The sequence below is a fragment of the Bos grunniens genome, chromosome 19, assembly GCF_055505025.1.
Source record: "Bos grunniens cultivar Pamir isolate PY7600 chromosome 19, Bosgru_T2T1.0, whole genome shotgun sequence".
NCBI classification, from domain to species: domain Eukaryota; kingdom Metazoa; phylum Chordata; class Mammalia; order Artiodactyla; family Bovidae; genus Bos; species Bos grunniens.
In genome coordinates, this window is record NC_141183.1 from 51,118,480 (window position 1) to 51,142,851 (window position 24,372).

General features: G+C 42.6%; 1 protein-coding gene and 1 pseudogene across 2 annotated transcripts in view; one reads left to right on the forward strand and one right to left on the reverse strand.

Moving 5' to 3' along the window:
* Nucleotides 1-5,409: 5,409 nt before the first annotated feature.
* LOC147352637 (uncharacterized) lies at nt 5,410-6,110 on the reverse strand (annotated as a pseudogene).
* PPM1D (protein phosphatase, Mg2+/Mn2+ dependent 1D) overlaps nt 5,997-24,372 on the forward strand; it is a 61,194-nt gene continuing 42,818 nt past the window's right edge. The window contains exon 1 of one of the 2 annotated variants that reach the window (XM_086360556.1): nt 5,997-6,741. In XM_086360556.1, the coding sequence (XP_086216682.1) occupies nt 6,270-6,741 (472 nt within the window). In that variant the 5' untranslated portion in view covers nt 5,997-6,269. The remainder of the gene's footprint in view (nt 6,742-24,372) is intronic. The other variant, XM_086360557.1, reaches the window with a different exon arrangement.

Sequence of the window (24,372 nt, forward strand, 5' to 3'; positions counted from 1 at the left end):
ACTGAGCTGGAGTGCCCCAACTACTTAGCCTATGCTGCAAATACCAAAGCCCACATGCTTAGACTGACTGCAATGAAAAGTGGCTTGGGGGTTTCAAGGAGAAAGGAAGAGAAATGATGAAATGATTTGGGGCAACATGAGAACCTGGTTCAAATATAAGAATACCTATGAGAGGAATAATATTCTCTTGTACTTGAAATGCTGTAAGGGAGGTAGAAATGTTGTAAAGGAGGTGAGAAAAGAGAATTTAAAGACAAAGGAGAAAGGGAAAGATATGCATCTGAATGCAGAGTTTCAAAGAACAGTAAGGAGAGATAAGAAAGCCTTCCTCAGTGATCAGTGCAAAGAAATAGAGGAAAACAATAGAATGGGAAAGACTAGAGATCTCTTCAAGAAATTAGAGATAACAACAGCACATTTCATGCAAAGATGGGCACAGTAAAGGACAGAAACGGTATGGACCTAACAAAAGCAGCAGATACTAAGAAAAGGTGGCAAGAATACACAGAAGAACTATACAAAAAAGATCATCTTGTTGTCATAAAAGCCAACTTTAGGATAAATACAATATTTCATGCAAAGATGGGCTCGATAAAGGACAGAAATGGTATGGACCTAACAGAAGCAGAAGATATTAAGAAGAGGTGGCAAGAATACACAGAAGAACTGTACAAAAAAGATCCTCATGACCAAGATAATCACAATGGTGTGATCACTCACCTAGAACCAGACATCCTGGAATGTGAAGTCAAGTGGGCCTTAGGAAGCATCACTACAAACAAAGCTAGTGGAGGAAAATATGATGCTGTTTAAGTAATGCACTCAATATGCCAGCAAATTTGGAAAACTCAGCAGTGGCCACAGGACTGGAAAAGGTCAGTTTTCATTCCAACCCCAAAGAAAGGCAATGCCGAAGAATATTCAAGCTACTGCACAATTGCACTCATCTCACATGCTAGCAAAGTAATACTCAGAATTCTCCAAGTGGGGCTTCAATAGTACATGAACTGAGAACTTCCAGATGTTCAAGCTGGATTTACAAAAGGCAGAGGAATCAGAGATCAAATTGCCAACATCTGTTGGATCATCAAAAAAGCAAGAGAGTTCCAGAAAAAATCTACTTCTGCTTTATTGACTATGCCAAAGTCTTTCACTGTGTGAATCACAACAAACTGTGGAAAATTCTTAAGGAGATGGGAATACCAGACCACTTGACCTGCCTCTTGAGAAACCTATATGCAGGTCAGGAAGTAACAGTTAGAACTGGACATGGAACAGCAGACTGGTTCCAAATAGGAAAAGGAGTACGTCAAGGCTGTATATTGTCATCCTGCTTATTTAACTTATATGCAGAGTACATACTGCTAAATGCCAGGCTGGATGAAGCACAAGCTGGAATCAAGATTGCTGGGAGAAATATCAATAACCTCAGATATGCAGATAACACCACCCTTATGGCAGAAAGTGAGGAGGAACTGAAGAGCCTCTTGATGAAAGTGAATGAGAAGAGTGAAAAAGTTGGCTTAAAACTTAACATTCAGAAAACTAAGATCATGGCATCTGGTCCCATCACTTCATGGGAAATAGATGGGGAAACAATGGAAACAGTGACAGGCTTTAGTTTTTTGGGCCCCCAAATCACTGCAGATGGTGACTGCAGCCATGAAATTAAAATATGTTTGCCCTTTGAAAGAAAAGCTATGACCAACCTAGACAGCATATTAAAAAGCAGAGACATTACCAACAAACGTCCTATAGTCAAAGGTATGGTTTTTCCAGGAGTCATGTTTGGATGTGAGAGTTGGACTGTAAAGAAAGCTGAGCGCTGGAGAATTGATGCTTTTGAACTGGGGTGTTGGAGAAGACTCTTGAGAGTCCCTTGGACTGCAAGGAGATCCAACTAGTCCATCCTAAAGGAAATCAGTCCTGAATATTCATTGGAGGGACTGATGCTGAAGATCCAATACTCTGGCCACCTGATTTGAAGAACTGACTTGTTGGAAAAGACCTTGATGTAGGGAAAGATTGAAGGCGGGAGGAGAAGGGGACAGCAGAGGATGAGATGGTTGGATGGCACCACCAACTAACTCAGTGGACATGAGTCTGGGCAAGCTCGGGGAATTGGTGATGGACAGGGAAGCCTGGCATGCTGCCGTCCACAGGGTCACAAAGAGTCAGACATAACTGAGCAACTGAACTGAACTGAAGGGAGGTTTCTCATGATGTACTCTACATATAAGTTAAATAAGCAGGATGACAATATACAGCCTTGACGTACTCCTTTTCCTATTTGGAACCAGTCTGCTGTTCCATGTCCAGTTCTAACTGTTGCTTCCTGACCTGCATATAGGTTTCTCAAGAGGCAGGTCAGGTGGTCTGGTATTCCCATCTCTTTCAGAATTTTCCACAGTTTATTGTGATCCACACAGTCAAAGGCTTTGGCGTAGTCAATAAAGCAGAAATAGATGTTTTTCTGGAACTCTCTTGCTTTTTCCATGATCCAGCGGATGTTGGCAACTTGATCTCTGGTTCCTCTGCCTTTTCTAAAATCAGCTTGAACATCAGGAAGTTCACGGTGCATGTATTTCTGAAGCCTGGCTTGGAGAATTTTGAGCATTACTTTACTAGCGTGTGAGATGAGTGCAATTGTGCGGTAGTTTGAGCATTCTTTGGCATTGCCTTTCTTTGGGAATGGAATGAAAACTGACCTTTTCCAGTCCTGTGGCCACTGCTGAGTTTTCCAAATTTGCTGGCATATTGAGTACAGCACTTTCACAGCATCATCTTTCAGGATTTGAAATAGCTCAACTGGAATTCCATCACCTCCACTAGCTTTGTTTGTAGTGATGCTTCCTAAGGCCCACTTGACTTCACATTCCAGGATGTCTGGTTCTAGGTGAGTGATCACACCATCGTGATTATCTTGGTCATGAGGATCTTTTTTGTACAGTTCTTCTGTGTATTCTTGCCACCTCTTCTTAATATCTTCTGCTTCTGTTAGGTCCATACCATTTCTGTCCTTTATCGAGCCCATCTTTGCATGAAATGTTCCTTTGGTATCTCTAATTTTCTTGAAGAGACCTCTAGTCTTTCCCATTCTGTTGTTTTCCTCTATTTCTTTGCATTGATCTCTGAGGAAGGCTTTCTTATCTCTTCTTGCTATTCTTTGGAACTCTGCATTCAGATGCTTATATCTTTCCTTTTCTCCTTTGCCATGAGAAACGCTGGGCTGGAAGAAGCACAAGCTGGAATCAAGATTGCTGGGAGAAATATCAATAACCTCAGATATGCAGATGACACCACCCTTATGGCAGAAAGTGAAGAAGAACTAAAGAGTCTCTTGATGAAAGTGAAAGAGGAGAGTGAAAAAGTTGGCTTAAAGCTCAACGTTGAGAAAACGAAGATCATGGCATCCAGTCCCATCACTTCATGGCAAATAGAAGGGGAAACAGTAGAAACAGTGTCAGACTTTATGTTTTTGGGCTCCAAAATCACTGCAGATGGTGACTGCAGCCATGAAATTAAAAGACGCTTACTCCTTGGAAGGAAAGTTATGACCAACCTAGATAGCATATTCAAAAGCAGAGACATTACTTTGCCAACAAAGGTCCGTCTAGTCAAGGCCATGGTTTTTCCAGTGGTCATGTATGGATGTGAGAGTTGGACTATGAAGAAAGCTGAGTGCCGAAGAATTGATGCTTTTGAACTGTGGTGTTGGAGAAGACTCTTGAGAGTCCCTGGACTGCAAGGAGATCCAACCAGTCCATTTTGAAGATCAGCCCTGGGATTTCTTTGGAAGGAATGATGCTAAAGCTGAAACTCCAGTACTTTGGCCACCTCATGTGAAGAGTTGACTCATTGGAAAAGACTCTGATGCTGGGAGGGATTGGGGGCAGGAGGACAAGGGGACGACAGAGGATGAGATGGCTGGATGGCATCGCTGACTCGATGGACGTGAGTCTGAGTGAACTCCGGGAGTGGGTGATGGACAGGGAGACCCGGCGTGCTGCGATTCATGGGTTCGCAAAGAGTCGGACACGACTGGGCGACTGAACTGAACTGAACTGACTGAAGGGAGGTAGTTCTGCTAGGCTATAAACCAGTCTTCCCAGGTGGCTTAGTGGTAAAGAATCTGACTGTTAATGCAGGTGATATAGGTTCAATCTTTGGGTCAGGCAGATCCCCTGGAGTAGGAAATGGCAACTCATTCCAGTGTTCTTGCCTGGAAAATCCCATGGACAGAGGAGCCTGCTGGGTTACAGTCCACTGGGTTGCAAAGAGCTGCACACTACTGAACACACACACACAAACCAGCTTTCTGTTAGAACAGGAAGTTGATGGGAAGATTTAGAGAAGAGGTGAAGTATAGAGGAAATGGGTGATAACAGATGTTGAAATCTAAAGGGTGGAGTGAAATGGTTTAGGATGGTTGGTGAAGAGCAGGTTACTGAATCAGATGAAAAGAAATAGAGAGTAGCATCGAGATGTTAATCAGGGTAATGATAGATGACCCTGAGGCTACCCGGTTGTGACAGAGTAAAAAGGACTGTAGAACAGGAGGGATTATCTTTTTTGTAATCTCTTGGAATGGAAAGGAAGGTGGGTAAGCTGTTTAAGAAGAGTAGTACAGAGCTATACAAGGTGTTCTCAGGTGATGTTACTGAGGATACCGGTCTAGAATAGTTAATATTTCACTCGGGTTTTTTTCATTTATTAATAGCTATGAAATACAGGCTATCATTTCCTTCCAGTGTTATAATTGTCAGGTTTTGATGACAGGATTATGATCATCTTTCAGAACACGCTGGGATTTTTTTCCCGAGTCTTTTTACACTCTGGAACCACCTGGCCTAGTGCATTTTGATGCAGGGTATTATCTTTGAGTACATTTTCAATTTAATTGATCTCGTCAGAGTTGCTACATTTTGAAATGATTTTTATTTATATTTTATTGGTAGAAGGGTTTTTCCTATTTTACGTCTGTGTCACATGTCAAAAAATAAACATTTTCCCCATTCCTAGGATCATTCACTTGAAAAATCTCCAAGGCTCTACTGGAAAGAACACACAGGAGAGCTGATGGTGAAGCGGTCAAAAACTGACAAAGTGAACTTTAAATTGATTCCCAAGAACGTTTGCTGCTGACAACAGCCAACCTGCCCACTCCAAGGCTTGCTTTATTGCTGTTGAAATCCGTGCAAAGGTTTTAGCTCACAGATTGTAACTTGCTGGGAGAAGACGCGGGAAGGTAACCGAACTGTTGGAGCTCTGTAGCACTGGGCAGTTTTTGTAACCTGTTTTCAAGTGATCCCACCAAAGGAGTAAAATGCTTGCACCCAGGGCTCGTGGGAAAAACTATTTTCAACAAAAGGTGAAAAGATGTTAAAAAAAAAAGTTAAAATATAAGTCTTTTCAGTCTCCGACGTACGTTAAACGCCAACTGGGTAGCCGACCAGATGGAAATCACAAGTTCTTAACACGGGTTAGATTTGCGCTGTCAACTCCCGGTCGGATCCATCCCACCCAAATTCAGCTCGGCGGTGGCAAGCTTTTTTTCCCCCAGCCTGTTCGCAAACCACCTTCCGAAGTGAGGTTTCCCGCCATTTCAGTTCAAGAAATGAAAGGTCTCTTCCCGGCAGATTCTCCGGACCCGCCGGAGACCCGAGCCCACACGCCTTTCCCCGCAAGGCAAGCAGCGGCACGCCCTGGGCGGCCGCATGCATCGTGATCCCGGGGACTGAGCCAAAAGGTGCCAGCAGACTAACAGAGCGTTTTAGCACCCGCCGAAAAAGCCGGACGGCGAAAACCGCCAGCTGTGGCGAGGAGTAAGCCGGGCGGATCAGGCGCGCCCCCAGCGCCAGCGCGGGTTGGGACGGAGGAGCGCGGCCGTTGCAGGGAGGGGCGAGGCTTGGGGGCGGAGGGCGGGCGCGCGCGCCAACTCGACTCCGGATTGGTCGGCTCCGCAGAGCCGAGTGACGTCAGCCGGCGAGAACGTCGGATTTGTGTGGTGGGCACGGGCGGGCGGGGGGAGGCCTACTGCGCAGGCGCAGCGGCTGGGCTCTGTCCGCCCCCGGCTTTCGGGCCCAGCTCTCGCGGACAAGTCCCGACATCGCGCGCGCCCCCCCTACCTCCGCCCTCCGGGACCGCCCCCTCCTCCGGCTCGGCCTCGTCGGAGATAAACAATAGTTGGCTGGCGAGCGCCGAGGGTGCCTCCCGCCGCGGGGACTCGGCGGGCCGCGCGGGACCGGCGGGATCGCGGCCAGCCGGCCATGGCGGGGCTGTACTCGCTGGGAGTGAGCGTCTTCTCCGACCAGGGCGGGAGGAAGTACATGGAGGACGTTACTCAGATCGTTGTGGAGCCCGAGCCGGCGGCCGAGGAAGAGCTCTCGTCGCGGCGATCGCCCTCGCGCCCGCCGCCTCCGCCGCGGTCACCGCCGCCCCCGGCCGGCGGCGAAGTGGCGGGGAGAGGCGCCGCGGGGGCCGCCCGGGAGGCTCGCGCCGCGCCGCCCGACGCCGGGGCCTCGCCGGCTCCCGGCCGCTGCTGCCGCCGCCGCTCCTCGGTGGCCTTCTTCGCCGTGTGCGACGGGCACGGCGGGCGGGAGGCGGCGCAGTTCGCCCGCGAGCACCTGTGGGGTTTCATTAAGAAGCAGAGGGGCTTCACGTCGTCCGAGCCGGCGAAGGTGTGCGCCGCCATCCGCAAAGGCTTCCTCGCCTGTCATCTCGCCATGTGGAAGAAGCTGGGTGAGTTCCCCGGCTTGCCGCGGCCTCCCCCCTCCTCTTCTCCGGGCAGTTCGGGGATTTCTGTCGCGCCGGCCCCGCGAGCCCCCCAACCCCCGGCCACCGAGGGCGCTCGGTGTGTCCATCGACGGGAGGGCAGACTCCAGGGTCTCTCAGCGCACTTTCCAGGATGGGGGGCTCCGGGCAAAGGAAAGTGGCTTTTCGGAAGGAGAGGGTTGTGGTCTCCTTTCAGACATCCCTCGCTTTATTTCCACCCCCCGACCCCGGCCGGGATCGGTGGGGAGGCTTCCCCTCGTCCCTTCGCTACTCCACTCTGATGGCAGCCAGCGGGTAAGCGTGTTTGAAACCTGGCGCCAGATTTTGGCCTAAAGATGCACTGAAGACGTGTTGCTACCCAGGACGCGCGAAGGAAGCGGGAGATGGCGAAAAAAAAAAAAAGAGTATCTCCTTCGAATCTGTCATAATTTTGCTCTTGAAGGACTTGTTCCTATCGGTGGCCTCCTACCGGCGGTGTCAGGCCTCCAAAATTGACCCCGGGTGGCTGGTAGTTGGAGTAAGCTGTTGGCTATAGTAGAGAGGCTAAAAAGTTATCATCCAGCGACTTAGTCTTGGGAAAGAATTCGGTATGGTGATCATGAAATGTTTCTAGGATCTTTATGCTTGTACGGCTTATGAAAAATAAAAGCGTGGAATGGGTTCTTACCACTTAAACTGGCCCCGTTAGCGGGATGTGTTAAATTCAGTTTAGGGCTTTTCAAAAGCGCACTTTTATTTTTTTTTTAGCCCTGTGGTACTTGCCTTAGCTAATTGATGTCAGAGAGTTCTCAACAGTTCCCACGTAAAAGTGCTTGTAAATTGTAGATACCCGTCAAAGTAGGAAGAGATAAGGAATTACTGATGTGCCAAAAGGAATTGGAGACCCTAATTTCTAAAAATTCGATGTAGTTTCATCGAAGCTTTGAATGTGTTCTAAAGCAGCCGATGTTTCTGTACCCAACCTGTGTTATCATACAGAGTTGTAGGTGCTTAGGCATTGCTGTGAATGAATGGCATGAATCTTTTTTTAGAGAAAACACAATACCACTTCTGTTATTTAAGAAAGTCCTCTTGTTTAAGGTAGCATAATGTTGCTTTATTTTCAGTAGAGGAACAGAGACATAGAGAAGAGTGTAAAGGTTAATCAAATACAGAACATTTTTAAAAGGTATTGTCATAGAGTTGTGGACTAGCTTCTTTCAAAGTCTGTTTTCTGTTTGCCTGGATTTCTGCCAAGAATTGTTTGATTGACTCATAGAACCTCCAGTCCGCCTGTGGGAGGCTGTTTCATCCAATCCCAGAGGCCCCTATTATGGATTTGTTTTGTTTTTGTGTAGGCAGAGCACAGCTGAAAGCACCAGCAGCATATTCCAGAAATTTGTCATTTCATTGCTTGTAGGGCAAGTGGGAGTGGACAGCAAGACAAGATAGAGGAAAATTAGACACAGAGAACATTTAGAGTCCTGTGTATTTTGGAGCACACTTGGAGCAACATGAATTTGCCATGTGTTTTCACTGAAAGGATAAAATATAAACCCTGTTACTTGAACATTTTTTAATAAAGCAGAAATCCTGCTGTTAAATGTGAATGTGTATGTCTTTTGACATGTATGTACTTTTTGAACGAAGATTTATACACCAAATGTTAAAGCTTACTTTGTTCCCACAGTTAGCCTTATACTCCACCATCAAAACTTGCAAAAAAAAAGAGTAGGCTACATAAATGGAAGTCTTGACAGTCTTCCTGTGTGTCAGGCTACAGTAGTGGTTCTCAAACTTTTTGCTCTCAGAACCCTTTGTACTCAAATGATTCAGGGTTCTAAGCAGCTTTTGTTTATGTGAGCTACATCTATCATATTTTACTGTATGAGAAGTTAAAACTGAGAAATTTAGGGGCTTCCCTGGTGTTCCAGTGGTTAAGAATCTGCACTGTAGTGCAAGGGACGCCAGTTCCATCCCTGGTCTGGGGAGATCCCCCTTAGTTGCCATGGAACAGCTAAGCCTGGGAGCCATAACTACCTGAGCCCCTGTGCTGCAGCTACTGGAGCCTGGATGCCTAGAGCCCGGGCTCTGCTGCAATGAGAAACCCAAGAACTGCAATGAAGAATAGCTCCCTGTCTCTGCAACTAGAGAAAGCCCACATGCAGCAACAGAGACCCACCGCAGCCAAAAAACAAACAAATAAATCTTTAAAAAAAAAAGAAATTAATGAAATTTAACCTATTAAAAATAAGCTTATTGTGTGTTGACATTTTAAAGTGAAAAATCACTTTTCCCCCTAAAATAAATATTGAAATAAATATTCTAATCTTTTGCCCATTTTTTGTTTCTTTGAGTTTTGAGAGATCTTAATACATTCTGAATACAAGACATTAATTAGATATACAATGCAAAAACATTTTCTCCCAGTCTGCACCTTGTCTTTTCATTATTTTAGCATTGTTTTTTAAAGAGAACATTTTAATTTCAATTAAATCAAATTTATCAAGTTGCTATATATGGCAGTCTCACACACATATGTAGTAGAAAAAGGGAGGAATAGTTTGTCTTTTCAGATAATTGTGGATATTCCACCCCAAAGTGGTAGTTTCTTAAGATTAGTCAAAGTGGAATCTGAAACATCATCAATAAACTTTTCTATTTTAACAGTAAGAGCCATTGGTTTCTCTTGCACTTTGAATCAGCCTTTTACCCACATGTGTTCTTGTGGCATGTACATGAGTCATTTGGAAAATAATGGTTCACTGAATTATGTAGATCTTCCAAGTATTGATGCATTTCATTATAGAATACCCACATTTGTTACTATCACTGATCACATTGGAGAAGTCTTAAGATTGGGAAGTTACCAAGTTTATTGTCATCACTACCAGGTAGTGGACACATATATTCTAAAATAGGAGATTTGGGGACATCCCTGCTGGTCCAGTGGTTGTGAATCTGCCTTACAATGCAGGGGACTCAGGTTCCATCTCTGGTAGGGGAACTAAGATCCCACTTGCTTCAGAGTAACTCAGCCCACGGGCCTGTAAGTACCGAGCCTGCATGCCACAACTAGCGAGGACATGCCCCGTGAGGAAAGATCCCACGTGACGCAACAAAGATCCCGAGTGTTGCAACTAACGCCCAATGCAGCCAAATAAATACGAGGTTTTAAGCAGCAGTTCTAAGTTTATCACTGGCAACAAATACTGTCAGCTTTTCTTGAAAAACTTCATTTTGAAAAAAATGTATGCCAGATGCCCAAGTCTTTCTTTTTTTTTGGCCGTGCCTTGTGGCTTGCAGCATCTCAGTGTCCTGACCAGGGACACAGCAGTGAAAGGTCACAGACCTGGGACTTCCCCAGTGGTCCAGTGGCTAAGTGCCTTCCCAGCGCACGGGGCCCAGGTTTGATCCCTGATTGGGGAACTAGATTGCACATGCCAAAAACTATGTTCTGGGGACTAAAAAAGATTCCGTATGCTACACTGAAGAGTAAAAATCCCACGTGCTTCTACTAAGACTTGGAGTGAAAGTGTGAAAGTTGCTCAGTGTCTGACTCTTTGCGACCCCATGGACTGTATAGTCCATGAAATTCTCCAGGCCAGGATACTGGAGTGGGTAGCCTTTCCCTTCTCCAGGGGATCTTCCTAACCCAGGGATCGAACCCAGGTCTCCCATATTCCAGGCAGATTCTTTACCAGCTGAACCACAAGGGAAGCCCAAGAATACTTATCAGTCTTTCAAGTAAAAATGATGGTCTGTGAAAATTGTAGCTACTTCTTTCCATCATTCACTCAATCACAAGTGCTTTCCCTCTTCATAGCCATACTATGCAACAGAAGCCTTTTATGCACCTCCCCTCTTATTTTACAGAAGGTTGAAGACATGTATTCGTGGGTGGAGGTTTAATAAAATTAATTTTTATTGCATCATCAAGGACATTCATAAGTTAAACTGGTTTCCCCCCTTTTTTTTTTTTTGCCAACTGAGCCACAAGGGAAGTCTTCCCTTTTCTTTTTTTAAACTGGAAGTGAGTGGTTATGTTTTGCTGACTTTGAGGCACGTGGGGTCTTTAGTTTCCCAATCAGAGATCAAATCCGACCCCCTGCACTGGAAGTGCAGAGTCAACCACTGGACTGCAAGGGAAGTCCCTGGTTATAGTGCATATAGGACCACTAGTCGAAGAAGGCAATGGCATCCCACTCCAGTACTCTTGCCTGGAAAATCCCATGGACGGAGGAGCCTGGTAGGCTGCAGTCCATGGGGTCGCAAAGAGTCAGACACGACTGAGCGACTTCACTTTCACTTTCATGCATTGGAGAAGGAAATGGCAACCCACTCCAGTGTTCTTGCCTGGAGAATCCCAGGGACGGGGGAGCCTGGTGGGCTGCTGTCTATGGGGTCGCACAGAGTTGGACACGACTGAAGTGAAGCAGCAGCAGGATCCACTAGTTCACTTAGGTACCACTGCCTTGCTTCCTGCTAAGGCAACAGCAGTTTTACTAGCCACTGCTTTTCAACCATCAGTACATATATCAACACAGTGAAAAGGGCAAATAAACTTAGAAGTATTATGAAAATGGTTTTGATCTGGTGGAATCCCTGTAAAGATGATTCGCAGCATTGTGAGATAACTGCTGTGTTTTGTCTGTTTCTCGGCTAAACCTTGGGGTCTTCGAGAGCAGAGATACTGCCTTACACATCTTATAGTTAATCTTTTAGGGCTGACCATGCAATTCCTTGCCCAAAGTGACTGCTAGTTTAGTTGAATTTCTTTGGGTGTGGTGGTTAAATTGGTGTTTTTACCTTTTTTTTAATTAAAAAATTTCCCCCTTTAAAAATGATAATGTGTTTGCATACGATTTACCATTTTAGCCAGGTTTAGGTGTATAATTCAGTGGCATTAAGTATATTCATAGGATTGTGCAACAATCACTACTCTACATTTTCAGAACTCATCCATTATCCAAACGGAAATTCAGTACTCATTAAACAGTAATTTCCCATTATCCTCTTCTCCAGCCCTGGTAAGCCTCTATTTTACTTCCAGTTGCTGTTCACCTCTTCTAGCTACCTCATATAAGCAGAACCATACCACATTTGCCCTTTTTGAATTTTATTTCATTTAGCATGATGTCTTTAAGGTTTGTCCAAATTGTAGCATGTGTCAGAATTTTCTTCCTTTTTAAGGCTGAATGATACTCCACTGTATATACACACCACAGTTTATCCATTCATCTGTTGATATTTGGGTTGTTTCCATCTTTTAATGCTGCGATGAACTTGAGTGTAGAAGTGCCTGTTAGATTCTCTGTTTTCAGTTCTTTGGGGTCTAAACCTGGAAGTGGACTGGCTGGGTCATTTGGTAATTCTGTGTTTAACTTTCTGAGGAATCACCAAACTGTCTTCACAGCAGTCGTACTGTTTGACATTGCCACTAGCAGTTCTCCAAGGGTCCTGATATCTCCCTATTCTTGCCACCATTTGATATTTTTCTTTTCTTAAAAAATAATAGCCATACCAGTGGGTGGAGAGGGCTTTCTTATATTTTTAAAGAATGCCTTCTTTGTCTTCCTGCACCACACCCTCTTATATTTTTTGGCCACTTCTGACCTGCAATGTCTTGGTTTCTCAATCTGGGATGGATCTCACACCCCCTTCAGCAGAGGGTGGAGTCTTAACCACTGGACCGCCTGTGAAGTCCCCTAAGGCCTTCTTCATTTATTTAATTACCATTAAGGTTGACCTCTCTAGCATTGTTCAAGTGCTTATATACCCTTGCCAAATTTACAAAGGAAAACTTGAATTATCTAAAAATTTTTATATGACTTACTTTTGTCTTGAGGCAGAGGGACTTGATAAATATAGCATAGAGTGAGAGAGAATGTGAATGTATCCTTTTTGTTTTCTTTTGGCCATGCCATGTGGCTTGTGGGGTCTTAGTTCTTCAACCAGGGATTGAACCTGGGCCCCCAGCAGTGGGAACCTTGGAGTCCTAATCACTGGACTGCTAGGGAATTCCCAACATATCCTCTTTTTGAAATGTATTTATTTTGGCTGTGCTGGGTCTTGTTGGGGCTCATGGCCTCTGGAGCACACAGACTGAGTAGCACAGGCCTAGTTGCAGTGTGTGGGACTTTAATTCCCCCACCAGGGATTGAACCCAGGCCCCCAGCATTGGGAGCATGGAGTCTTATCCATTGGACTACCAGGGAAGTCCCAACATATTCTTTTAAATTTTTTTTTCATTTTATTATTACTTCTTGATCTTAAGTTACAGTATATGTCTAATTTATTTATGTTCCTATGTGTGGATTTACTGTTTCTGTGTTATGCTTATGTTCTAAGAAATAATGTTTCAAAGTTTATATGTACTTTTTTGTAGGTTTATTCATTTGAAATAATGTTCTTATTATCCTTTCTAATGCCACTGCAAATGACCTTCAAGAGAATATCACAAAATTAAATGATGGGATGGCTTTTATGATTCAACACTCTCAGAAACTTTTTAAAGCGATGGCACCCCACTCCAGTACTCTTGCCTGGAAAATCCCATGGACAGAGGAGCCTGGTGGGCTGCAGTCCATGGGGTTGCAAAGAGTCAGACACGACTGAGCGACTTCACTTTCACTTTCCACTTTCATGCATTGGAGAAGGAAATGGCAACCCACTCCAGTGTTCTTGCCTGGAGAAACCCAGGGACGGGGGAGCCTGGTGGGCTGCCGTCTATGGGGTCGCACAGAGTTGGACACGACTGAAGCGACTTAGGAGTAGCACTTTGATAATTCAGAGAAGTTAGTGAACAACATGCAGCTTTTATTCCTTTGAATCATAGTTTGTTGACTTACGTTATCAAGAGAACCATTAGAAAGGTAACAGCATACACTTGAAATGAATGAAGTGTGATCTCTGATGTGATTACAGGAAATTTGCCACAGTATTTGTAAAGGACGATGAAATATGGGAAGTTTTTTTTTTAATTTGTTCAACTGAAAATCAGAGCATTTACTTAAAAGAATATGGCCAAAGGAATGAATTATGAAGAAACTGGTCTTAACCTAAATTGTTGATTCTGTGTTTGGCAGATAGTTTTCATTATCTTAAATTCAAAGACAGAAACAGAGATGGACAAATGCAGAAGAGGGGCAGAAGGGGTAAAGGGAAACAAGAGAAAGCCAGATAGAACTAGAAAGTGTTTATCGCTCTGTTGTGTCCTACTCTTTTTGACCACATGGACTGTAGCCCACCAGGCTCCTCTGACCATGGCATTCTCCAGGCAAGAATGCTGGAGTGGGTTGCCATTCCCTTCTCTAGGGCATCTTCCAGACCCAGGGATTGAGCCTGGGTCTCCTGTATTGCAGGCAGATTCTTTACCATCTGAGCCACCAGAATCTTCCCCAAATTTGAAGAAAACTTTTTTAAATCATGGAATTTAAGCTTGTTATCATTAGTTTCATATTTTTCAGTTTTTAGTATCAAGGACCTTCGTTGTCTCGCTCATCACATGTGCTGAATGAATTTGCCGTATTTATCAAGTACTGATTTTTTCTATTTTTGTTAATCATTCATTACTTTCCATCAGTATTAGATAATCTCTGCTGCCGCATGTTGTTGCATGTAGTTCATTCCTTTTTTTCCTTCTTGCTGAGTGGTATTCCATTGTCTAGATATACCACAGTTTGTTTATCCATTCACCCATTGATAGGCATTTGGATTGTCCACAGCTTTTACCTGTTATGAATAAAGCTGATGTAAAGCCTTTCTTTACAAGAATGAACGTAGAAAGAATGATGGAACTAGAAAATTTCATTTGGTAACCATCATAATTGTTGATTCAGCCAAGAAACATCAATAAATACTAAAACTAGTAGGTAAAACTTGGAGGAACAGAATTGCTGTAATGAGTTCCCTAGGGGGCGGTTAGCACACATTGGATGTCTTAAAAACAACATAAATTTATTCTCTCGTGGTTCTGGAGGCCAGAAGTCTGAAATCCAGGTGTCAGTAGGGTTGATCCCCTTTTGGAGACTCTGAGGGTGAATCTGTTCCATCCTCTCCTCTAGGTTCTGGTGTCTGGCAGCAATTTTTGGCATTTCTTGGCTTGTTCAGTGTCCACTGTCTTTATATCGCCTGTATCTTCTCCCCTTCTGTCTTAAGGACACTTGTCTTTGGATTTAGGACCCACTCTAATCTGACTGATCGCTTCTTAAGATCTTTAACCTAATTACATTTGCAAAGATCCTTTTCCCAAATTAGGTCACATTCACAGCTTCTGGGTGGGCATATCTTTTATTGGTGTTGGGTGGGGGCACCATTCAATTCACTCCAAAGGATATTTATGTTGTCTCAGATAATCTCCCTGTGAAACATATTAATTACAAAAAGAAAAAGATTATAGGGAGAAACCTGGCAGACACCACCTTAATTGAGTGATTCAAGAGTAGCATCACTTTACATGGGACAAATTGAAATTGTATACTGCCTGCAGGGAGATGATCATATTTCTGTGATGTTCCTGCCAAAAATGCATAATCTGGTTACAAACATGAGGAAACATGAAACAAACCCAAACTGAGAGACATTCTTGAAATGACTGGCCAAGTGTTCCTAAAAAGCATCGAGGAAACACTGAGGTTCCAAGTTGGAAGTGACTAAAGATACATGCTAAGCAAATATAACAAGGGGGTCCTGAATTTTACCTTTTATTATAAAGCATATTGTTAGGCTAGTTGATGAAAATGAGTGAGATCTATAGATTAAGTGGTAGTATGCTATCAATGTTAATTTCCTGATTCTGATGGTGTAGGAATTAGGGCTTTCCCCGTGCTTATATTGCCATTCTGTTCCTCAAATTTCACCCTCCAAGCAAGGAATCCTCCTGTAATGCAGGAAACGCAGAGACTCGGGTTCGATCCCTGGGTCTGGAAGAATCCTGGAAAAGGAAATGGCAAAACCATTCCAGTATTGTTGCCTGGGAAATTCCATGGACAGAGGAGCCTGGCAGGCTACAGTCCATGGGGTCGCTGAGTTGGACATGACTGAGAGACAGGAATTGGATACTATACACAGGAATTAGATACTATAATAGTATTTGGGAGTGATGGTATATTTTGTTGGTGGTTGACTTTCTACTGGTTCAAGAAAAAAGTTCTTTGGATTTTTCCTGAGGGGGCGGGGAAGTAAACCTGAAGAAGCAGGTGTCCGATCGGAAGAGGATCTAGGTAGCTGTTTCATCAGAGCCCTGCAGTTGGATGCATACCAGATAACCAAGGCTGTGTTTATTTGTTTCAGTAAAGAGGATAAATCAAAACTGCAGCAACATTTGGCATCATCATTTGATTATAATCCCCTGTCATTTTCTAAGAGCTGTCAGACTTTTGCTGTAGTCAAACTATATCAGATCATCCCCTCTGCTCATGCTTTAATGGTGACACAAATCTTTGTGGTTCTTTGGGAGATGTGATAATGCTTTTAACTTGCTGTTTTGGAAGAGAGTGCTATTGGTGGTCTTGCACTTGACCTTTTCAACCATTAATAGACTTTCTGACCAATTACTAAAGAACCATGAGAGGAAGCTGTTAGTTTCTGAGGTTATTTGGGGACCAAAAGCTGTGGGATAGGTTTGGGATTCCAGTGGGTCTCAGGTAGACTGGATTGAAAGTCTTTTTAGAACCTGACCTCCATGGGCCTTAGCTCTTATATATCAGTGGACTGAGGCTGTATTCTGTAGCTCCAGAATTTTTAACTTAGAGCTGTTGTTCAGTAGTTACTCAATGTTGTGGGCATCTCCTTTACCTCCGTGTTTAGCTGCGTGTGAGAATGGCCACATACTACTTTGAAGATGGTTAACAGTTCTTTAAACTTGGAAGGTTGTTTTGTTTCTTGTTTTTTGTTGAAAGACCATTCTGGAGATCCAGTTTTGCTTCTCCCCTGTTGTCAGTGAAGTAACCATACCAGATTTTCTTTGGGTAAGTAACTGCTCTCATCTGATCTCCATCATCTCAGGATTTTCCCACCCACAGAAATCAGGAGACCCATTTTCATGGCAGCCTCTTCCCTTAGTATTTCTTGCTCAGAGAGAAAAGTCAGTAAAATGTGTTTAAAAGATTTTGGTGTACCATATATAAAATAGATTAACAGTAAGCATATCTGTATAGCACAGTGAATGCATTCAATGTCTTGTAATAACCAATAGTGTAAAAGAATAAAAAGAATATATAGGAACTTCTTTGGTAGTCCAGTGTCAAAGACTCCAAGCTCCCAGTGCAAGAGGCCTGGTTCGATTCCTGGTCAGGGAAGTAAGACCCTACATGCCACACAGTGTATCCAAAAAGAAAGAAAGAAAAAAAATATAAAAAGAGGTATAACCGAATAATTACTTTGCTGAATACCTGAAACTAACACAATATTGTAAATCAGCTATACTTCAATTAAAAAAAGGTTTTGGTGTTTACTTAATTAGTTCTTTAAGTATTGAAGTTGAAGAGAGTCTTTTCAGGTTTTCTTGGGGTGGATAAGTGGGATGCATATTCATACAATAGATTTAGTCTAAGGTCCCTATTTCCCTAAATCTTTGAATTGTTTCCTTTATGTCATTGTGTTTGTTTTCTGGAACTTCCATAATAAAGTACCAAAAATTGGTTGACTTAACAGAAGTCTCTTGTCTTAGAGGTCTGGAGGCCCAAGTGCAAAATCGGGGTTCCGGCTGGGCCGCGCCGTTTCTGTCTTCTGCCAGCTCTCAGAGGAAATCCCTTACCTCTTCTAGCTTCATGTTTACCAGGAATTCTTGGCACTCCCTGGCTTGTAGAAGCCTCCCTCTAGTCAAACGACTCTTTCCCTTATGTGTTCAACATCTTTTCTCTGTGTGTTTGTCTGTCTCTATGTTCGTATTTCCCCTTTCTGTAAGAACGCTGGATTAGAGCTCGCCCTCACGACACTTTTAACTTGACGGTCTCTGTAAAGACCCTCTTTCCGAGTAAGAGCATGTTCTGAGGTACTGAGTATTAGGATTTCAGCATATCTTTTTTGGAATGACACAGTCCAGCTCCTTGAGAGTCATGTCAAATTGTTTGTTGTTTCTCAGTCATGGAATCTTAGGCCAGAGTTAGATCTGTGTTTGCAGTTTTATTACCGTAATTCTAAGCTAGTATGCTCACTGTAGACTTTCCACTTACTGTTCATTGATACATTCAGCCCTGTCTCACCACTGGTTACTACTTGGAATATGAACAAGAGACTCAATGTCTTCTACCCCTTATTGGTTCCGTAACTAATTGACATTTTTCTGAGACTTAGTTGCCTGCAGCCTACTCTGTGGTACTGGTTTTGTGTTACTATTCTTTGAAAACAACACAGTGACTCAGTCTACGATGAGGAGGGAAAAGAGCATGGGAGTTTATTAGAAGGATGTTAGGCAGCTCACAGAACCAGACTAAAGGCTAAACCAGGTTTCACAGTGGACAGAAGCCGGGATCTCTGGGGCTCTAGGTGATAGGAACTAGTGGACATTCATTGAAAAGTTTTAGTTTCTGGGGTGAATCAGCTCCAAAAGTTGGCTCTATGCCTTTCTATCTAAAGATGCAAATATATGAAAGAGTGACACAGGTCATTTGCCTACACCTAGGCCAGGAGCAAGCAGGTTTTCAGTTCCATTCCTAAAGCCTGCATGCAGTGGAGGCTGTGAACTCCAGAACAAAACTGGGATGCTAGTATTAGAAGCGGGAATGTGTGTTAGACACATGTGTACTGTATTTTAATACTGTCAGTAAAGGCTAAAGTAAAAGCAACATCAGGGCTTCCCTGGTGCCTCAGTGGTAAAGTGTCTGCCTACCAATGCAGGAGATGTGGGTTTGATCCCTGGTCTGGGAAGATCCCCTGGAGAAGGAAATGGCAACTCACTTCAGTATTTTTCCCCAGGAAATCCCATGGACAGAGGAGCCTGGTGGGCTACAGACCATGGGCTCGCAGAAGAGTTGGACACGACTTAGTGACTAAACAACGACAAAAGCAACGTAGCCTTTTCCTCCATTCGGATATTTCCTCAGGAAAAAAAAATTCCGAAAGCTGAATTATTTGGTTGAAGAATATGTTTTATCTTTTGACGACTCTTGGTACATGTTTTTCAAATTGCTTCCTGAAGGCTTTTACTGTTCTGTACTACTTTGACATTAGAATGCTGTAAAAATCCTTAGTGCAGTGATTAGGACTCTGTTGAATTGCCTGGGTTTAAATCCCAGTTTCTCCATTTACTGCCTGTGTGACCTGAGTATCCTCATCTTTAAAATAGAATCAAGATAGAACCCACCTCGGACTTACCTGGTGGCACAGTGGATAAAGAATCCGCCTGCCAGTGCGGATCCCTTACTGCCATAAGGGTGGTGGTGTCTGCATATCTGAGGTTATTGATATTTCTCCTGGCAATCTTGATTCCAGTTTGTGCTTCTTCCAGCCCAGCATTTCTCATGATGTACTCTGCATATCAGTTAAATAAGCAGGGTGACAATATACAGCCTTGACGTACTCCTTTTCCTATTTGGAACCAGTCTGCTGTTCCATGTCCAGTTCTAACTGTTGCTTCCTGACCTGTATACAGATTTCTCAAGAGGCAGGTCAGGTGGTCTGGTATTCCATCTCTTTTCAGAATTTTCCACAGTTTATTCTGATCCACACAGTCAAAGGCTTTGGCATATGAGTCTCAGGATATATTAATAGATATTAATACATGATAAGTATATAAGTACCCCCAAATTTAAACTTATTATAAAGAACATATACTTTCTATACATGTTTATAATAGCTTTACTTCATCCATAAATTTTACATTTTTGTGTTATAAAATTTATTAGTCTTTGTTTTAATGACTTACGCACATATTCTAAAGGATGCTTAAATCAGAATTCATATACTATCTGATACTGTTTTTAATATCTCCTAGTTTTAAGTCATTTTTGTTTTTTGATTAAAATGTAAAGTAGAAAACAAGAAAGGCTAAGGAAGACATTATAATAGAGGCAGGTTCCTTAATGCGTAAAGTCATTGCAGTTTGAATCAGAACCTCCACAGGGTGGAGGTTACTTCTGAAGTTCATGTGGAAAAATACTTCAGAGACTATTGAGAAAGAAAAATAATTGGAGGACACTTAAACTCCCAATTATTAAAAAGCACCATAAATAGATTAGTAGGATGAGTCTAGAAATAGATCTGAGGCAAGATATAACATATGATAAAAGGTGACATTTCAAATGAAGAGGGAGAGCAGGAATTATTCAGTATTTTTAGATCATTGCAGAATATCTTTCATAATATATTAGTGCTTTTGACAAAAAACGTGATTTAAACATTAACATTTCTTTGATTACCCTTTTTATTTTTAGCTTTTTTCCTCCCTTTTCATCTCATTTTAGGTGCTTTTTGCCAACAGCTGAATTACTTGTATACTGTAGGTAAATTTTGTTTTTCTTAATGTGCTTAAGAACTCTTTTTTCTGGGAGTTCACTTTGTTCTCATTATATTTAGCTGCAGAAAACAATCTTTTCCAGTTTCTTTAAAAAAAAAAAAAAAAAAAGGAAAGGTTTTACCTAGAGCCATAAAATAAAGGTCTAAAGAAACATACCATACTCTAGGCTGAGCTTCTAAGGAATGCTGTCTGTAACCGAACTGCAAAACTGCATGGTCTATAGAGCTGTCTGCTGGGATCTGTGTTTGCAGAATTGATGCCTTTTTCCTGCTGCTTTTTTTTTCTTTTAACTTAAAAAAAACCCTGAAATATAGCATGCATACATAAAAGGCCGTAACACATAAATGTACATAATAAATAATCATAAAATGAACACCATCCAGTTAAGAAAGAGAACATTGCCTGAACCCCAGTAGGCCCTTCTGATCTCATATTCCTCGCTTCCCCCAAGGGGCAATCAGGATCTTGACTTAGGTGATTATAGTTCTGTAGTGATTTACTTACTTTTCTTAATAGTTTGCCTGTTGCCTGTAAACATGAGAGAGAGAGAGAGAGAGAGAGAGAGATTTTTTTTTTCCCCTGAAGAAAAGCATGCTGTATGTATTCTTTTATCTCATACTTCTTGTGAGATTCTTACCCATGGTGTGTAGTATAATCTATTGTTATTTTGAAGGACATTTGAGTTGCTCATTTTAAGCCCAGATGAACAGTGCTGCTCTGAGCATTCATAGGTATTGTGTGCACATGTGCATTAATTTATAGTGTATACCCAAGGGTAATGAACAGAGTATGCCTATCTTCACCTTTACCATATAATGCCTAGATGTTTTCTAAAGTAGTTGTACCAGTTCATACTCCTACCAGTAGTTGATGATAGAACATGTTATTCCACATTCTTAACTTACTATTGTCAAATTTTATGCAGTCTGATAATTATATGTGGTATCTTGTTGTGGCTTTTAATTTGTATTTCTCTGATGATTAAAGAAGCCAAACATCTCCGCATGCTTCTTGGCTGTCTGCATGTCCTTGTTTGTCAAAGCCTGTTGAGGCTCTTTATCTGTTTTTCTGTTGAGTAGTCTTATTGATTTGATTTGTGGAGCCTTTTATGTATTCTGGATACTATTCCTTTGACCCATATATGTTACAAATGTATCTTCTTCCATTCTGTGAGTTGTCTTTTCACTCTAGTATCTTTTAATGAATAGAAAGTCTTGATGGTACACAATCATTTTATTTTATATGGCTAATCCATTTTTTGTCTTTAGGAAATCCTTCTTTACCTTGAGATCATGAATGTACCTTTTTGTGCATTTTCTGAGCATTTTAACTTTGCATTTCACGTTACGTCTTTTTTAAAAAATGAGTTTATTTTGGCTTTGCTGGGCCTTCCTTGCCGCACACAGGCTTTCCCCAGTTGCGGTGAGCAGAGCTGCTCTCTAGTTGCCGTGTGCAGGTTCTCACTGCGGTGGCTTCTCTTGTTGCGGAGCACGGGCTCTAGGGCCCGCAGGCTCAGTCGTTGCGGTGCATGGGATTAGTTGCCCTACTCAGTTCCAGGAGCAGGAATTGAACTCGTGTCCCCCGCATTGTTCAACCTGGATGAACCTGGCGCCACTGCGCCACCAGAGAAGTCCCTCATGTTAGGTCTTTAATGTATCTGAATTGATTTTTTGTGTTTGGCATCAGGAACTTAGAGTTACTATTTTTTAAATTTTGTCCCAGTTCCATTTATTGCATGTCTGTCTTTTCTCCACTGTTCATATATCAAGTGTCTAAATATGCATGGATCTGTGCTGACTGTTTTATTTGTTTACGGGTTTTCTACTTTTCCATGAATGTCTTATTAGAGATTTGTTAGCATTGTTCCCAGATATTTCATACCTTTTGCTGTTACTGTGGATGGGATCTTGTTTTTAAAGTTACATTTTGTAATTTTTTCTATTTTACAGAAATAGAATTGATATTTTATATAAGTATTTATATCCATTGACCTTATTGAACTTTATCACTGCCAGTAATCTAGCCACAACTGTTTTCTTTGGGGCTTTTTTTTTTTTTTTTGCAACTCCACTTGGTGTCTCTCAGGCTGTTTGCTTTTTTCTTAAATACATAATGGTAATAACAACAACTAGTGTTTTTAAATTTTATTTATTTATTTTATTTTTGGCTCTGCTGGGTCTTTGTAGCTGTGCACTTTTTCTCTAGGTGGTGAGTGAGGGCTGCTCATTGCAGTGGCTTCTCTTGTGGCTGAACACAGGCTCTCGGGCTTCAGTAGCTGTGGCTTTGAGTCTTCAGAGCACAGGTTCTGTGGCTTAGTTGCTCTGTGGCCTGTGGGGTCTTCCTGGACCAGGAATTGAACCCATGTTCTTGCATTAGCAGACAGATTCTTAACTACAGAGCCACCAGAGAAGCCCGCAAACCAATGTTTATTGACTACTCACTGTGTGTCTGGTACTGCTGCAGATGGTTTTACGTGTGTACGTGGCATATGCACATGAATTTCTAGCTTCGTCAGTATTGGCAGCTGTTCTGGTTTCCCTCAGCAGTTGTTTCCTGTGCTGCAAGAAGTCCTCTGTTGTGAGTGACAGGTCACTCTGGAGGATGGATTCCTGTATCATGTGATGGGCCGGGGAGATGCACTGTAGGGTTCAAGAGATGGCTTTTCGGCATATATAATTTTGGAAAAGAAAAGAACTAGTCAGTCTAGATATATTAGAGGAGGCTCATGGCTATAAAAGTTGAGTGGCACCTCATCCACTTGGCGGGGGCGGAATTTATCTCTTCTCCCACATCCCCTTTGAGATCCTGTTGTTCCCATCGGCAGACGCACCACTTTCTTTAAAAGAGAGCAGAATTGAAAGAGACACACGTACCCCAGTATTCATGGCAGCACTATTTACAATAGCTGGGACATGGAAGCAACCTAGATGTCCGTTGCCAGATGAATGGATAAGGAAGTTGTGGTACATATACACAATGGAATATTACTCAGCTGTAAAAAGGAACACATTTGAGTCAGTTCTAATGAGATGGATGAACCTGGAGCCTGTTACATAGAGTGAAGTAAGTCAGAAAAAGGCAAATACTGTATATTAATGCATATATATGGAATTTAGAAAGATGGTACCCATGATCCTACATGCAGGGCAGCAAAGGAGACACAGACACAAAGAACAGACTTTTAGACTCAGTGGGAGAAGGCGAGGGTGGGATAATTTGAGAGAATAGCTCTGAAACATGCACATTACCACATGTAAAATAGATGACCAGTGCAAGTTTGATGCATGAAGCAGGGCACCCAAAGTCAGTGCTCTGGGACAAGCTAGGAGGATAGGGTAGGGTGGGGAGAGAGGTGGGAGGGGAGGTCAGGATGGGGAGGACACATGTATACCTGTGGTTGATTCATGTTGATGCATGGCAGAACCATCACAATATTGTAATTATCCTCCAATTAAAATAAATTAATTAAAAAGAAGAGAAGTATTATAGTTAGTACTGAGGCTTCCCAGGTGGTGCTATTGGTAAAGAATCCACCTGCCAATGCAGGAGACATAAGAGATGGAGGTTCGACGCCTGGATTGGGAAGATCCCCTGGAGGAGGGCATATCAGCTTACTCCAACATTCTTGCCTGGAGAATCCCTGGACAGAGGAGTATGGCAGGCTACAGTCCATAGGGTCAGAAAGAGCTGGACATGGCTGAAGCGACTGGCATGCACGCACTGTAGTTAGTACTGGCATCTTAGGCACGTAAATGTTTCACCTTTTGCCATGTGGGGAGTTTAGGCACTCAGTTTAAAACTCCCACAGTTTTAAATGAATCTGCCAAGCTTCCAGCATCCATTCCTTACTTCAGCCTTTGTCACTGCCTCTTTCAGCTTTCCTGGAACTCTGTTAACAAGGAATACTGATGTACTGCCTTCTTTACTGACTGCTTTTTCCTCATGTTGAATTAAAAATTTTGCATTCTGATTTTTTTCCCCTCAATACAGTTCCATGTGTTTAAAATTTCAGGAATTCCTCAGATTTCTTATGACCCTTTTCTGTGTTTCATGACTGTGTTTCAGGACTTTTTATTATTTGTAATCTGTCCTTTCAATAGGATTTTGTGGGGAGAATATGTCAGTGTTCAGACTTTGTTTGCTATCTTGAACTGTAATTT